General features: G+C 40.8%; 1 protein-coding gene across 5 annotated transcripts in view; it reads right to left on the reverse strand.

Moving 5' to 3' along the window:
- TPP2 (tripeptidyl peptidase 2) overlaps positions 1 to 17,945 on the reverse strand; it is a 69,907-nt gene that overhangs the window by 1,662 nt on the left and 50,300 nt on the right. Inside the window, exons 24-30 of one of the 5 annotated variants that reach the window (XM_073894326.1) lie at positions 15,826 to 15,864; positions 10,244 to 10,395; positions 8,082 to 8,178; positions 6,752 to 6,882; positions 2,935 to 3,142; positions 2,771 to 2,842; positions 982 to 1,101 (exon numbers count right to left, since the gene is read on the reverse strand). In XM_073894326.1, the coding sequence (XP_073750427.1) occupies positions 982 to 1,101; positions 2,771 to 2,842; positions 2,935 to 3,142; positions 6,752 to 6,882; positions 8,082 to 8,178; positions 10,244 to 10,395; positions 15,826 to 15,864 (819 nt within the window). Of the gene's footprint in view, positions 1 to 981; positions 1,102 to 2,770; positions 2,843 to 2,934; positions 3,143 to 6,740; positions 6,883 to 8,081; positions 8,179 to 10,243; positions 10,396 to 15,825; positions 15,865 to 17,945 lie in introns of those variants that run through there. The other 4 variants (XM_073894327.1, XM_025874628.1, XM_025874629.2 and 1 more) reach the window with 4 other exon arrangements.

Here is a 17,945-nt window from a genome sequence, read left to right on the forward strand (position 1 = left end):
AGGGGCGGGAAGGGGCGGGAAGGGGCGGGAAGGGGCGGGAAGGGGCGTGGTCGCTGTTGCAGTCAAAAGCAGAGGAGGCAAGTGTGAGGGAAGCAGAGCCAATCCGGGAAGTATTGGCAAGGGATGCGGCTGGGAAGGAAGGCAGGAACCAGATTACCCGGGGCCTTACAGGCCACAGGAAGGAGTCAGGATTTTATCCTAAATGTGATGGGGCTTCACCGGGAGGTGTCGAAAGCTATCTTTTCCAGCGGTGGTGTGGAGAAGAGACAGTACAGGAGCAGAGTGGAGGGGACACAAGTTACAAATCCCCTGATGTGAACATGCGGGCCAGTCACTGGCTTTACCGAAGCAGGAGCTCACAGATCAGAGTGGACGGGGATGAGAATCACACTGCACACAATAACGGTCAGTCCCATAAAGAGTTCTCTTAACCTATTCAAAGATCTGAAGATGCTAATTTAAAATGTCTTACAATTTGGACTGACCAGTAAAGGTACACAGAAAAGGTCTAAGAGGGAAGATAACCTATAGTTTACTCTAATTATAAAAAATTTCCCCAGGAACTCACTGATTAGTTTTGTATCCAAAGAATACCTTCAACACAGAGACCAGACCTTGGCCACATTTGGCACGACCAAGCTGCCCACCCCACCTCATATGCCCTTTAGGCACAAACCACCGCGCGTGTCCAGAGACAAGACGGGGCTACGATGATTTCTGAGAAGCCCATTAATTTTTACACTTGACAATTAACTTGCACAGGAGTTTTAAAAGTTTAATAATAAGAAAAGTTTAAAAAAGGTAGTGAGCTTACTGGCTGTCTCTCATGCTTTTATTTTATAGTTCACATTGCATGAACGAGAGCAGTAATCAGTCACGATAAGGTCAGTATCACTAAATCACTACCACAAGGCTCTTCGCCATCTGGTCACTATGCGATACTGAGGTGACACTTAACAGTGACAATTTAATACCACTTACTTGAATACAATTTTTCCAGTTTTCTTTTGTTGGTTTTTCTTCCACAAGTTTAGTTGCAAATTTAAGGCCTCTCCCATACAATTTATGTACTAATGCATGCTTGTATGCAAATGTTAAAACCTATAATGTAAAACAAGATAAGGCTTATCTATGAAATATTTACATTTTATGGCTTATAGCTTTAATAATGAAAAAATTAAGGCCTTAACAGAAGTGCAGCTTTTAAAATGAACATTTGACATCAAGCAAATTTCAAAGATGTCTTGAAAGAACAAAAGTTGAATATTCCACAAAACAACTTATTTGGGGGGAAAAAATTAAACTGTGATAAATCACTAGCTCTTGGAATCTACATCAAAACACCTCTTCATGCAAAGGGGAGCTAACATAAATGATCACAAAAATGCAAATAAGGATAGAAGTACAAAACTATAAAGAGTCATTATAAATTACCAAAACTGCAAAAGGGGATAAAGTAAAATAAATAAATAAATAAAGAAATAAACTATATTGTACAAACGTACTCTTACTTTCAATTAATTCCTTTTGTGTAAGTTTGTACCTTTAATTAGTGCATCTGTCAATTATACTTGTAAGCATTTATTCATATTTTTGGTCTCCACTTTTAGAACGTAGAGGATGACCTTAAAGAAAGGAATCCTATCACATTTATTTGTACTCTAGAGCCAAGCAAAGTGTAAACGGACAGGTAACACAATGCATGGCCCCTGGTATGGTGCTGGTACTATGGCAGACGGGATTGTTTCTGACAGTTTTGCTGCGCTGCGCAGTCCAGCATTTACCCCCCTGGCCCTCATTCCTCTGTTTCACGCAGCAAGCCCAGCACTAGGCGAGCAGCAAACACGCGCCAGTCATGTGTTAGTAACGGCAGCAAATACTGCTCCGGTCAGTCCCTGTACTTAACCTTCATTCACCAGAAATTGTGTGAGGTGTCACTCTCCTCATTCATCAGGGAAGAAACTGAGACATCAGAATTCAGTAACTTGCCTAGGGTCATACACATAAAAATGGCAGAAGGGGGATTCGAACTCCCGGGTCTGATTCCAGATCCAAATTCTCACCCTCTGGTGCCACACTGACCCCTTCAGCTTCCTGACTCTAACTCCCTTCCTTCAGCATGAGCACGACTTTCCCACTGTGGTGGGAAAGCCTCAAGCATTTAAGAAACTTTTTCTCTCCTTTCTCAGAGGTCTTTACTACAAATTACCGTAGTTTATCTAGAAAACAAGCATCTGTCCAGTAAAACAAGACCAATGGCTTGTGCTGGGTTAGGAGAATTTTACTGATTTCATTTACTTTATTTTTCTTTATCTTCAGAAGAAAGGAAGATTGACAAAAACTTGTAATTATATAATCCCTACTGTAAGAATTATAGTAGAGAGCTACGAGATTTAACATGTTTTTATAACCCAAATCCAAAAAGTTCGTCAATGTTACTTTTTCTTAACTCGGTCTTAAAACTGATGAGCTATAAATCCAGATGATAATTATTTAAAAGTCAAAGAGCTCTGAGAAAAAATAACATCTAAGGTAAACAGAATGCCCACCCCCCTTCCATCCCTGACAAATCAGTACAGAAACAGATATGGGAAGGCAGAAACACAATTTCTAGATGTTCTTAATTGTAGCTTCATACCTAACTGGCTTAACCAAAAGGCACATTCTCAAACTGCTTTCCAAATTAGTTTGGCTAAAGAGCCCCCACTGTGCAGATAGAGCAAATGATAGGAAAATGGTTCTAAAACAGATAAGACAAAGGAGGTCTCACTAAACACAATGTCTTCTTCAGAGCCCAGCTTAGCCACACTCCATATATTTTCTTCCTCTTCTGGCCACGGAGCTGGGAAACAGTAAAGAGCAGGCAATGGGGCACAAGGGAGGTTTGTGAAGTAGCCCCCAAGAACTTGCCAGCGCAAGAAGCACAAAGATTACCTTATTGTCAAAAAGATCAGTCCATTTTGTAGTTTCCCAAAAAGTTTCCATCACAGAATCCAGAGTATTTTCTCTTTCCTCCTCTCTTCCTTCAGTATCATTTGAAACAGCCCCGTCTTGATCTTGTGCATGAAGAAGATGGTCGGCTAGGGCACATCCTTTTCTACAAAGGGCATCCACGAGGGTAGATTTCTGTTTGTCCATATCACTGTGCGCCAAATCAAAAAACAATGCGCAGATCAGTAAAATTCCTTAAAAAGTACAGACTTGTCTGAAACTAATAAGCTCATGCATTCTTCGCGTTAGATTTACAACGCAGAAATATTATTATACATCAAATAAGATTCCTTATTTTTAATAAACATCAAATAAGCCACTACATTATACATACAGATTAAATGAGTTAGGATAGCTGTATTTGGTTGAAACAGAATGCCATAAAGCAAAAGAAGTGAAAGTCTGTTCAGCTCTAAATTCCGTCACCTAAGTAACTCTACATCAGAAGAGCATCTTTTAGGTATTTAGATTTCTTATAAATAGCAATCATCACACATTTATGTACCAAAGTACAGAAGTTCTTTCAGCGCTGAACTTAACTTTCATTTATAAATAGAGCACACACTGTAAAATGCTTCCTCTATGCCAGCAAACTGCTTTAGCACTTTCGCATATTAACTCACTTACAGTCAAAACAATTCTATGAGTAAGATACTATTAATTATCCCCATTTTGCAAAGGAGGAAGTTGAGGCACACAGAGATCTGTTCAAGGTCCAAAAGTTAGGAAGGAGCAGATCCAGGACTTGAAGCTACTTAAGAGTCTGCTTCTAGAATCCCTGCTCTTAATCACTACCGTAAAATTGCCTTGCTGTAGGCCAGGCACCTGGGTTGTTCTGATGTGTTCCAAGTGCCCAGACAATGCCTGGCATAGGACAGAAACTCAATAAATCGTTGCTGAATGAAATACAGTAATGACCTACACTCCAGGGGACAGCGGTAGTCTTTAGGACACTTGCTTGTCTGAGGCATTTTGTCCAACTCATGTCCCACGTGTGTGAAGAAAATGAGGATTAAAAGTGCTGAGCAGGTGCCCACAGGGCACTCAGACATGGAAACAGACTGTCTAACAGCAAGAATGATTCCGAGGGACTCAGGAGTGGGATGTGCGACCTACGAAATCTGCTGGTGCTACAAAAATCAACAATTAGTGCAAAAGATAGTGAAAATGAGAAAACAACTTGTTACAACCCAACAAAGTTACCATCTTAATATGTTTGCAACAGATAAAATTAGGGAAAAAAAGATGCCTAGGACTTTCAGCAGAGTTTCGAAGCTTAAAAGAACTAACTTTCACTCTTTTTGGGGAAACGTGTCAGGGAACTGCTTGGTTACTCTGGACTCAGGCACAAAAGGACTTCTGAATTGAAGGACACGTACAGAGCTTCTCATTTACTGAGCGCCGCCCCCCCATCCCACCTTTTCGATGCCAGTCACCTTCTGAAATGTCTTACACCGGTATTTCATTTATGCTTTACAGCAACCCCAGGAGTTGGACACAATTATTGTCCCCATTTTGTGAAGAAGGGGGCCTTGGAACAGAACTGGATTGGCAAGGCGGGTCTGACCATCCATGGCAGTGCTGATTGGTCCTGGCTGCCCACAGAAGGGCTGGAAGGACGCAGAACTTAGGGGGTGACACAGGTGTGCTGTACGTGCCAGTCCTCGATTAAACTACCTGCCAGACCCAACAACCCAATAACTCCACATATTTGGAACATTCCTTCCCTACCCTCATCTAACTCAGAACGGATCAGCTCAGATCAAATACTTGATCCACAAGGCTTTCTCCACTCCATTTCAAATGAAATCAGCTCTCCTCCCTACAGGCTTTCACAATTTAAAATATTTACCATAACTCTTAATCACATCCGAGCTAGTACCTTCACCTTCTGCATCAGAGGACTAGTAAGATTGAAAACACAGCTAGTCTTGGTCTGTGACTCACTTTAACCTGGAATTAAGAGTTTCCTCTGTGGACAGGAAGACCTAGGAAAGACAGGCCAAAATAGCAGCAGGGCTAAATGGACCTTCATATTAACTGAAGTTTCAAACATTATTTCCTAGACACGTGAGTCTGAAGAGAGGACACCACTTTCACAAACTAAGAAATAACAGATGCTAGAAGGGATGGGGGCAGCTATTAGCAGAGGCCACAGTGAGGTCAAGGCAGCCTCAGAGGGGCCACGGTTTCCCACAATGAGTTTCCCACGGGCGATCCAGCCCAGACTTCTCCGGCAACAGGGTTAACATGGAATGGAATTCAGGAAGTAAGTGCAGTGTAGACTACTCCAGCCAGAACCCAGGGGCCCCAGAGGGGACAGGGGCCATCCAGATATATGACTGTTGGCTGAGGCGTAGACCCTGAAGACCCGGAGAAAGGGGCTTGTCAGCGGAGGGCAGCTACAAAGGAGATGGGAGGGGAGGACTCAGGCCGAGACACAAAGGTCGGCCTCGGAGAGGGGTCCCCGCCCCCCCGACACAGAAAGGAAGCAGGAAGATGGGCAAGGCGGACGCCCTATTTTTCTATGAGAAAGAAATGAGGCGTATGAATCTTCTCAAGATGGGCAGGAATGCAAGGGGCTGCTTATCAAGAAATGAAAGACCCAGCCTGGAGAGCCCCAGCGTGAATCCGGCTCTCCCGTCTCCAGCACTGGCACCCTAGGCCGGCCGTGCCTGCTCCGAGCCTGCTTGCTCTTCGGCAGATACGGGGTAAAAACGCCCCTACTTGGTATGTTATTTAGAAGATGAAGTTTAAATGAGATAAGGTATTCAAAATATCTCAAATAATTCCTTGTACATAACTGGCACTTCACAAATGGCCAATGACAAAACAGCCATGTCTGAGATTTTTCCTTTAGAAGGTGGGGAAGGGTGCAGATCATGCCAACAACCTAATTTGAATAATTTTTATTCTGCTTGAAAACTACCACTTGTAGACTTATAAAAACTGTAGTATTAGTACAAACAACATAATACCCAGAGTTCTAGCAGTTTAGAATCAAGAACTTCAGAGAGAAAGCAGTAATGTGACTGAAGCTGAGGGAGTCACCGTAACAGCTCTAGGAGGAGGCGATATTTGTACCCTCACAGGTAATGACCTCCGGGTGAAAATAAACCAAAATGAGGGAGGGAAAGCTGATATCGGAAGAGCTCCCACAAAATGGTCCTGAGAATTCAAGGAAGGCGGAGGCTCCGGAGGCTGAGGGACGATCACACTGCGTGCGGGAGCCACACACTCAGGCACCACCACCGAGCGACACCTGTTTCACGTGTTGCACTGGGTTTCTTAAAGCTAAACCATAAACCCCCTTCCCTTCACCCCGTGTGATACTGTTACACCAGTTCCTAATTCAAGTTGCTAGGTGACAGTTTCAACCTGACCTTATTTGTGTTACCAGGCATTACAAACTAAATCTGGGCTTTTCATGCTATTGGTCAATGAACACTTAGAAATTAATCTTTTTTGCCTTCTCCGTATGTCCAGTTCCCACAAATCCCCAAGTGGCACGACTGTTTGATCACAGCTACTCAAGTCTCTCCACCACAACAGCACCTAACAGCAGAGAAAGCAAACCCCTTTTCTTTTGCTTAATCTCAAACGACTGAAGAAAATTATGACGAAATATCTAAGGGCGGAATATCCACATACTGATTAACTCTAGGGACATAACAAATATCAGAAAAGAAGAATATTCTCATTAATTTTAAAAAGTAACTAAGAAATGAGATGCAAGAAAGATTATTTACTGGTTAGGTACTTTTTTATAGTAGCTGCATCGGGCCTGGGGTCAGTCTTCATTGCCATATAAACTGCTAGGGCCGTTTGATCTATGTGAGAAATAACAGCATCTGCAGCTTCAACAATTTCATTAAGTCTTTTCATCCGTTCCTAGGGAGGAAAAAGAGGAAGAAGAAAGAAATGGATGCATCAGTGAGTACACCAAAGTACCTTCACTTCTGTCCTCCTAACCGCGAGAGTCACAGCTCCAGCGCGAGGGGGCTGGGCAGCCGACTCGGAGCCCAGGGGGCTCTGTGCCGCCCGCACTGTGACTGCCACGATGTCAGCAAGGTGGACCTGCGCTCAGATGGGGGATACCCAAGACACATTCCTCACTGACATTAGGTGGTGAGGGTAAGCAAGATAAAGGGTTCACAGAAATGTAGTGTTTTCTACCAAGGGAACTCCTTTTCTGGGCATCTTAGAAACACAACTGGCTAGGTTACTCCAGTCGCACACCACATGAAAACAGAAAGGAAAAAAGCACCTGCTGATGAACATTCTTCCTAGTTTATTATTAAAACCACAAAGATGAGAGGAAACAAGAATAGACCCAACAGAGTCTAACTACAATCACCATGGTGCTCGTGGTGCTCTTCGTAATTTGCTCCTCTCGTGAGTCTTAGAGGTCTCCTTTCAACACCTTCAAGTTCACTCTGAACCCCTGATAATTTTTAATTGTTTATGGCTAGCACTTTCCTACTGGCCAACATTATCAACGAGAACTGTTAAGACAGTTTGGAACTATGGCCAATTCTTAAAAATTAGCATCAGTAACAAAGTTAATGCGAAGTAGGAGTTCTTTGTTTGCTGCAGGTATTTAGATCTGCAGCAGGCCAGGACCCCTGCCCTGGAGGTGAATGTCAGAAAAGCAACCCTCAGGATATCTTTCCTACTAGTCCTCCCACTGACCAAAAATATGAGCAGGAATTCTAAGCTGAACTCATAGTAATGGCGAAGTCCTGTAATTACCTTAATGAAAATAGTTAATATCTGAGAAACAAACTGAGGGTTCTACAGGGGAAGGGGTGGGGGATGGGTTAGCCGGGGGATGGGTATTAAAAAGAGGGCACGTATTGAATGGAGCAAACAATGAATCATGGAACACTACATCAAAAACTAATGATGTGATGTATGCTGATTAACATAATAAAATTAAAAAAAGTTAATAGAACATTCAATTTGTAGAAACATGTTTGTATTTGGCAAGAACACAAGACAAATACGAGGCTGCATTTTTATTCAACGTATAAACAATCTAATGTTACAAACAAAATGAAATACTCATATTAAGAATGAACATGTCCGACCTTTTCAGCATCCAACTGATGAAGTCTTGCAACATACAGAGGAAGATAATTAGGATATGTTTCTTTCAATTCATTATAAATGTCACTAGAATCCAGCCTACGTATATAAGAAAGAGAGAAACATTATATTTTGCTTCTTTTAGAAAGAAAACAATTTCTGTCTTCCTTATTATTTAACACTGCTTTGAAGTTCCAGTCCATAACATAAGCCATCAATCTGAAACAAAAGTATCATTACTGAGGATTATCATTATTTGCAGGTAGTATAAATATGCTTAACCTAGAAAAACCAACTGTAAGAATCAAGTTTTCATACATGCTAGGTATAGATGTATAAAGAGGAGGAAAAAACATTCATATAGCAAGAAAGATGAGAAGATCTAGAAATGTCCAAAATGTATAAGAAAAATGTAAACTTTTCTGAAAAATCTGAAGTCTTGGATGAATGAAGAGACGTTCTGCGTTCTTGAATGGGGAAGCTGAATAAAGCTGACTAAATGGGTGAGGGGGAGCAGAAGTCCGGGGTCTTCCTGGCTTGCCTTGCCTGCCCTGAAACCACCACTCCCTGGGCTGGGCTGGGGGGGCCCCAGTGTTCTCAGCAGCACCACACCTAAGGCAGGCCCTCTGCTTTCCCCCCCCCCCCCCCCCCGGGCACTGGCTCATCACTCCACCTCAGCGCTTCTCCCAGGAGGAGAGTCCCCTGTCTAAGAGCCTGTATTCCTGGCTGCAAGTGGCCTGGATTCGAGGAACCGTGTCCCTGAGCTGGCGGTGCGGAAGCAGGGAGTGGCCTGGGCTCAAGTACCACAGATTCTCACTTTCTTCCCCAACTATAGATGTTCTTGAATAGATCTTTCTTCATCCTTTGCTGTATGCCCTTACGATCATCTCCAGAGGTTTTAAAAGGCTGATTTTTAAAAAAGGATTTTCACCAGTTTCCAGGGGGATTGGGTTCCTGGGACTCCTCACGCTTCTGTGCCAGAAGTCAATCTCTGCCATTTCGCTTTTGAAGATTTACAATGTATTTTCAACTGTTTACAACATCTTACAATCAGCCAGAGACTGACTTACAGACTTTGACTTCTGGTGGAGACGCAGTCTAGTTTCAAGTGGAAAGGTTTAAGTCTGAATGCAGACGGACCCTGTCACTGTTCAGTCCCTGGGAATTATTTTCACGACATGATGACGTCTGTTCTCTAGAAGAGCTGAGGACCATGAGGACGCGCACGTGCAGCTAATGAGGACTCCCAGAGGAGAGCAGTGGTCAGAGAAATACTGCATGACACAAAGGGGAAAAGCAATCCATCGGACTAGAGAGAATAAACTTCTACTATGTAAAAAGTAAGCTAAAAGTAAAAAAATAAGCGGGGGGAAAAGTGTGTACAAGTACAGCAAAGCGTTAATATCTTTTATGTGAAAAAGTTACAAGAAAACTCTGCTGTCCCAACAGAAAACCAGTACAGAACATGCTCCACTGACGGCACCACATGAAGAATGCAATGACAGCGTTCAAACCCTCAAATTTCATAACTTAAGAAATGCAATTTAAGACCACCAAATGCAAATTAAGGCCTTTTCTTTTCTCGCCCTCTAGCAGCAAGGCTTTGTTTTCAGTTCCATGGCGTAACAGGCTCGGCCGTAGGCCACTGAAGGGAGTAGGAACTGTGACATTCCCTCTAGAAGGCAATCTGGCAGAACATCTCAAGGTGATTTTTTTACGTGTTAATAATACAGATTCAATAATTATACTTTTAAGATGTGATCCGATGGATATTTAAAGAAACTACATGTATAAAAACGTCCATCGCGGCACCATGGAGAAAAGCTAGAAATGTGGATGCCAAAGAGACTATTTAAGTGGCTTGTACTGCGTCAACAAGACCGCATACCACATAGTCATTAAAATGGCATTTTAAAGGACTATTAAATGACCTAAGAAACGCCCAAAATCAAACAGTAACTAGAAAACTAGGACACACCACCATTCACACTGCAACCTGCACAACTACAGAGAAAATAACAGGACGATCCCCTCCGGAGGGCAGGCAAAAAAGTGATTTTTATTGTTTTAATGCTTTTCAGTAAAATTCTCTTCCAAGAGCAAATCAGAGTTAAGCGGTTAAAATAAAAGCCCCTGTAACCTTACCACCCACTGTTAAACTTACTTTGTCATCCACTGAATTTTAAGATCTCGTAATGCTTCAGTGAACTCTTCTTTTAAATCTTTCTCTTTTTCTGAATCTTTTTCTTTATCTTTGCTGCCATTCTTAGTCTTTGTTGGCGGAGGTATTAGGTAGTAATGAACAGGGATCACATCCTATGAAGGTGGAGAGAGTCTCAGATTAACATGCTTAATTTTACACATTTTAAAATCATCTTCAGTACCTGAGTATCTCAGGAACACGGGCTGCCCTGAGTTGTACTACAACATATTCCAGATCCTAAGGGCCACAAAACATAAAAAAATCCCAATCTGTGATCAAAGGAATCTTCTCCCAAACTTTAAAGTACTGATGCTTCTGAATCTCCTTTAAAATAAAGATGTAAGGGGCACCTGGCTGGCTCAGTCGGTGGAACACGCAACTCTCGATCTTGCGGTTGAGTTTGAGCCCCACACTGGGTGTAGAGATTACTTAAAAATGAAATCTTAAAAAAATAAAATAGAGGAGGTAAGAACAAACTTCCCTCCATTTGAGGGTATTTGGTATTCTTAGTTTAACTTGATACTGGATTACTGAAAATGCTAATTGCCAAAGTCTACTGAGCTTTCACATCTTCTACTTGAAAAGGGAAGGAAGTAACTTAGAATTTTTAAAAAGATCCTCTTTTCTATGTAAATTTAAAGAGAAATCTCTTCATTCAATCAAGAGGACTTATTGAGGCCCTGTGACGTGCTAGGTAATGCTCTAAGAGGTGGAGGGCAAAGCAGACAAGGCCCTCTCTTGCCCCCTGGGAACATATCCTAGTGGGGGAAGACACACAATATATAGGTAGTGAATCATTGCAGAAGACACCACATGATATGGAAAAAATGAAACAGAATGTAGGGACAGAGCGGCTGCCCAGTGAGGTGGGGAACAATGCGGGCAAATGGTGCTGTGAAGCCACTCTGAACAGGGAATATCCCATCTAAGTGAACGAACCTCCGTGGGCCTAATTAACCAAACTGAAGAGAGGAAGAAGTGTCTGGAGACAGAAGACGGGCACATGCAAAGCCTGGAACGTGTGCACGGGGCAAGCGCAGCTGGAGGCACTGGGCATGTGGGCAGCAACCACAGGGACGGGGCTGATAGAAGATAGGACCAAAATACAGACTGTACTCTAAATGCAACCGGAAGCCTACCAGGAGAGTTGTAGGCCAGGCAGTGAACATGATTCAAGATTTCTGCTTTTTGTTTCGTAACTCTGGATCCTATATGGATGAAAAATGTTAGTTTGCTTTTAATAACTCTTCCTACTATTTGGAGAATGGATGATAGAGGGCAGAAGTCGAGAAGGAAGAAGACAAGTTAGGAAGCGAGCCTAGACTCCCAGCACTGCTCTGATCTTTAGATCTGAAGAACAGTCTGTACAAGAGGAGGAAGTGGACGGATTTAGAAATCGTGAAGGCAGAACTGACAGTGCTTGCTGATGGTGTTTAAAACGAGGGGCCAAATAAAACTGGGCAGGACTGGGGGAGGGGAAGAGGAAGCCCAGGCCTTGATCAAAGCATTCTGCGGTCTCAAAGATGCCCAGCAGTGAAGGAGACAGACGCCAGAGGGGCTCCACGGACGAGCCAGTGGAAAGAAACAGGAGTGGTTAACCAGTGACAGTCATGGAGGTGATGCCAGGGAGAGGAGGGCGCAGTTGCAGAACTGGGCAGCGGTGGCTGGTCCCCACGACAAGAGACGCAGTCTCCGTGCAGAGCGGGGGTGAGGGCTGACTGAGAAAGAGATGCAGAGAGAACAGGAGTAAAGAAGCACAGATAGTTCCTTTGAGAAGTTCTGCTTTGAAAAGAGCAGAGAAATGTGTAATTATATCTGTTTCCATCTATTCTGTTAAAGCACGTAAGTCTCCACTTGCAAAAACTAACGCAGTATCTGGGAAATGAAATCCCCTATCAGACTCGCTAGATCTGGTTCTGGCACAAGAACCAGGTGTCCTTAATTGAATCGCGAAGTCAATTTCACCAATTCTAGCGCTAAGTTTACATTACAAATGCTAAATTAAAACCTTTTTTGTCTTAATCAACAAAATTTCTAAAATTGGGGAAAAAATATGTTACCAAGACTTTTACTCTCCTAATCACAGTAATTTCAGAAAAAATCTTTACACAGGCTGAGACAAAAAAATAGTATTGTAAGCCCCCACCTTCTCCTAAATAGGATTTTTAGGCGTAAATACAACATACATATGCACATGTTAACAATTTTCACAACTAAATTTTATTGTGGGGTAAAATTATAATAGTAAATATAAGGAACTACTGTTGCAGTAGTTCTAATAGCATTCCAACATAAAACAGTACCTACTACTTCAATATGACTCCTTATTAACACACATAAAACCACTCATGTGACATAACCACACAAATCCACTTTCAGCCATGTCAGTGCCATGCTCTGTCTGAGGCCAGGAGCTAGCGCCTGCAAGCCAAGGTCACATGTGCAGTGTGGGACGGGGCAAAAGAAGCAGGGTTCTACTTGGGCAAGCTCCTCAGGACCCTGCTACCCATCTTTCTTCCCTCCTCTTGAGTTCACTTTCCTAGGTGCTGGGGCGAAAAGTGTCTGCAAAATTGGGAGTTGCTAATTAAACACCAAGCTCTTATGGGAACAGATCATTTCCATATCATCTGTACAGCACAGATAATATACTGAAGAACTCGAGGGGCAGAGACAGCTCCCAAAATTTACCCTCCGTTCACGCAGTCCTGTACTTCCACTGCACTAAAACAGGGACGACACTTGTCTGGAGGAGGAAACTTGGCAGTCCATGCTGATTCTAACCTAACCTGAGCCTCCCTTAGTCCCCCCTCCTCCTTGACTGATCAGGGAGAGGGGCAACTTTCAGGATGGGAAGGAAGTCTCTATTGTGAGGCAATTCCTCCTCTGAAGCTCAAAGGTAAGGCATCTGCTATTATGTTTTAGTACAGAAGAGAGAAAACAGAATTGAATTTAAAATGAGCAATCCATTAAACTTAATTTATGATTAACAATAAACTCTAAGAAAGATCTATAAATAGAAAGAAACCCTGTACCATGGCAACCATAAGTTATCACTAAAAACTAAAAGCACAAGAGACAGGGAGAGTTTGTGATGAATGACCTTGTTGTGGGGGGGGGGGAATCAAGGTTTTGTGATCTGCATTTTGTATATTAAATATATCAAATTAGCAATTTTAAGTGTTACTATAATCCTAATAAAATATTTCAGGACAGTAATTTTTTATTATTAAAAATTACAAACATGGTAGTTTTAATTCCTAATCAAAAGAAAAATGGAGTTATTTTTTGTTTTATCATGTTCACCTGTTCTTTTTGTCAGTATTTTTTCAACTCGCTTCTTGAAGGACTTATTATAGGGTCAATTTAAAAGAAATCATTTTGTACCATTAAGTCTTGAGAAACTTTGATTACGATTTAAAAAGATAGTTAAGAGCAATCTTCAGAGCAGAAATGCTGAAGTTCTTTATAGTAGATACTTAAGAGTAAGTTTTCTAAAAAAACATATTATTTCTGCTATTCACCGAATATTTTGACAGTGTTTGGACAATATCCTTGAAAGTCAAAGCTACCTGCAAAACTCATAATTATTCTTTGGATAACATAATGTACCGCCATTTAAATTTTGGTTCAAAAATTACAATTTCCTTAGTTCTTAAGTTATTAACAACTAAATTCAGAACTTTAATACCTTTACACAAACTAAAATAGTTATTTTAAAGATTAAAATCATACTGGATGCTATTTATCATGTTAAAAGTAACTATATTCCTTCATATGACAATGAACTTAAAAAAGGTAACCTGCATTTGCCAACTCAAAAGTCACTGAGACCCAAAGGACAAATCCATTGAGGATTATGCACCAAAAGCTAGGTGGTATTTTGTTCTGACAATAAATTAATATATAGATCTTTTTGGTAATGAGATTATAAGGCAGGGAGAACTGGGAAGAGGTAACTGTAGCCGCCCAAGTTCTTTATATATAAAGCTTTCCTAACCATCAAGTAATAGTAACTTTCCTATTCACTTAATAGTTTCCTATCTTATACAATCTGATCCAAACAAAATCCACGAAAACTCCAAAAAGGTCAACCAAAATATACAATAGGAAGAAAAAACCCCAGCTATGCTTTTGTGATAAGCACCTTCTATTTTTAATGGGCTCCTAGAAGACCTTTTCCTCATTTTCTAAAGCAGTGGCTTTCATGCCATTTTCAGAATGACCCAAAGATAAACAATCTATAAATAAAGAGAAATTTGTTTTATGAGTCTGATGAATGACATTTCCTACTTTATTCTGTTTTCACGTTAAAGCTGGTTATATTTCGGGCGCCTGGGTGGCTCAGTCGTTAAGCATCTGCCTTCGGCTCAGGTCATGATCCCAGGGTCCTGGGATCGAGTCCCGCATCGGGCTCCCTGCTCGGCGGGGAGCCTGCTTCTCCCTCTCCCACTCCCCCTGCTTGTGTTCCTGCTCTCGCTATCTCTCTCTCTGTCAAATAAATAAATAAAATCTTTAAAAAAAAAAAAAAAGCTGGTTATATTTCATCAAATGGATGTACACGGCCCACAAATGGGTCACAACGCTCAGCTGAGAAACACTGGCCTACAGTGAAGTAGATATTCCCTTAACTGGAGAGATGACTCCCAGTGGGGCATTTCGCTTGAACAAAGTGTTTACTGCTACATGACAATATAAACGTTACAGAAGTCTTTTAAATAAAGGAACTTCAACTGTTCTAAAATGGTGATCCCCAGTTTCACATCACTGTGAATTAAGAAAGAGAGTTATCTCTTATTTATACCTTAAAATACAAATTCTCCTTGCAAAGCTTCCTGCCTGCAGAGGAGATCACTAACATGCTAAATGATGCCAGAGTGGAGTCTGTCTATCCCTTTCACTAAGTGCACTCGAAGCACAATTCTACTTTTTTTCGTTAAATTTGGCTCTCGCAGTCAATCAGAGATTGTCTAATAGGTTGTAGGGAAGTCATGTTCTTAGTGTCAACTTTAACCTGGGGTGGACAGTCCTTATTTCTGTTCCCACTGCCCACTGCTCTGTCTCTGCTCCTCCAGCATGACGACACAAGAGCAGGGAATAAACTTTTTTTCAAATTCCTTAATAATATTTTAATAATCAAATCATCCAACTTAAGAATGTTTTTAGACTTTAAAAAGAATTGTTTTGGCTTATATAGCTAAGAAAAAAAAATTACATTCATTTCTCTGTAGGATTTGAGATACACAAAATTTCAAATACTACTATTTGGTATCATATCTGTGGCTAAGAAATGAATAGCAATAATTTTTGTTTTCTAGACACATATAAAACAGGGATCTTCCAGCGATTTATGGCAGGAAAAAAACACTTCAGGAAAGCAGTATGTCAACACTGACAAGCTATAAGCACTATACTGCAGAACTTAAAGAAAGGAAACTAAGGGAGAGATTTTAAAAAAAGATTTATAATAGGTGACAGAAAAAAAAGTTTAACTAGTATGCAAATAAGGCTTTAAGACATCTTTTTTAAGAACTGACAATCAGTACCTTTTTAAATTTTCCTTGTCGTTTTGCTGCAGACTGCCCCTGGGAGTTAGAAGGACATTCTGTAAGAAAACATGCACAATCTACACAGGATGGAGACACCACCTCTGTCTAATTGTCTTCCAGTTTACGTCCCACCTGCGTGTGTCTCCGTACTTAGAAGGGTCAGGTCTACGATCAAAATGGCAGGCTTTTAAAGAAAGCAACATTGCCACTTTCACTTTTAATAAGAATGCAATCAAATAGGTTATTCCTAAGGGCAAATGTTTTTCAACTCTATTTGAAAAACTGAGTTCAGCAAAATCTATTACTTATCAAAACACTTTTAAAAACATTAAATTTAGCTGACAGTCTAGAGTCGCATTTCAAGGACATCACAACAATCACATACGCCCAGGCATCATCATTCAAGGTGACCGTGAAAGGCAGAAGTAAAATAACACTCACCTTCCCAACTACCAAACCGGTGAGAAATGCAAAACTACGAGGTAAGATTAAACAAACAAGGTGCTGGCAAGTATAATTAACTCTATGCCTTTAGGTTTTTGCTCTCTCTCAAGAAAATCTATCCCATAAGTAATTACCTGGTAAGTAGTAACTCCAGTTAATCCCATACTTTTATAATTTATGCCTCTGAAAGAAGTAACTATCTCTGAATGGCTAAAAGTGCAGTTTTAGTAACAATGCTTTTCTGTCATAATCATCACAAGGAAGCAGACACCTGAGAAGAGTTATCTGGGTGAGAACCCCATCTCCCCATCCAGGGAGCCCCACAGTTGGAAGCAGCCCTGCTGCCCAGGAAGTGAAGCCTACAAAAAAAGACTAGGACTTCTTAAATCAGCGCATCTATGAACTCCAGTGTCAGTGACTACTGATTCACTTCAGATGATACTAAAGTGTATATATAAGTAAGTACAGTTGACCCCTGGACAACATGGGGGCTGGGGACACTACTTCACCCCCCAGTTGAAAATCCTTGTATAGACTCCCCCAAAACTTAACTGCAAACAGCCTACTGTTGACTGGAAGCCTTAACGATAATATAAACAGTCAAATAACATATTATTTTGTATATATTCTTACGTTAACGTAAGCTAGAGAAAATGTTATTGAGAAAATCACAAGAAAGAGAAAATATATTTATAGTACTGTACTATATTACTGGAAAAAAAAAAAAAACCCACATATAAGCTGACCACGCAGTTCAAACCCATGTTGTTCATGGGTCAACTGCAGTATCGACTGAAATGAGACTCAAGAAATGTCAGGGCAAACGATTTTTTCAAAGCACAGAATTCCTAAGTTATGCCTCTAAGACACCGGTAAGTGACTTCTGGTTCAATAGTGGCAAGAAGTAAGTATACTTGTTAAGATGCAAGAAATCTATTCATCTTGGTAATGGCATTTATGATTCCAGCATCAGGTAGTAGACCACTATGTAAGAACTGATGCTGAAGAGAAATGCAAAACTGTAAGAATGACAACTTTACTGGCATTGAACTAATATGATGACAGAAGGTGACAGACCCACATAAACACTATTCTCATAATACATACATAACAAAAACAGATGGCAAAGTTAAAATAGGTACCTATCCAGTTGTAATGTTTTATCTCTACAATGTAAAAACCAGAAATATGTTTTTAATAGCATGATTTTAAAACTATAAAAGGCAATGCCAAAAGAAATACTAATTATCTACACAATTATGCAAAATTCCAACAAGAGAAAGGTCTGTACAAGTGAGGAAAAATACTGCTCGTTAGAAATGTTCTGACTAGTTTTCTAGAAGTAACCCAAGAAGACCTGACTTATTTTTATATCCACAATATTATGTTGGTTAAAATCCTATAAAATGTTCTAATTTTAAACATCCCATTCACTTAAGCCAAGTTTAATCTGGACCTACATGTTTCAAGGGAAGTTCAAGTATATTAGACATGCAAGGTAGGACCAGTTCAGGGCCAAGTACTTAGGTCTGGGAAAAAAGAATACTAAATATTTTAAAATACAATCAAATCTTAATTGACCTTTACTGGTAATTTGGGAAAAAACTACTCAATTTTTTCCCCCCAGGAAGAGCTTCTCTTTTACCCATTCTAACGGGTTGGATTAATTCCCA

This window comes from Callorhinus ursinus, unplaced genomic scaffold (genome assembly GCF_003265705.2).
Source record: "Callorhinus ursinus isolate GAN/ISIS: 27379988/994484 unplaced genomic scaffold, GSC_fseal_2.0 scaffold7, whole genome shotgun sequence".
Taxonomy (NCBI): Eukaryota; Metazoa; Chordata; class Mammalia; order Carnivora; family Otariidae; genus Callorhinus; species Callorhinus ursinus.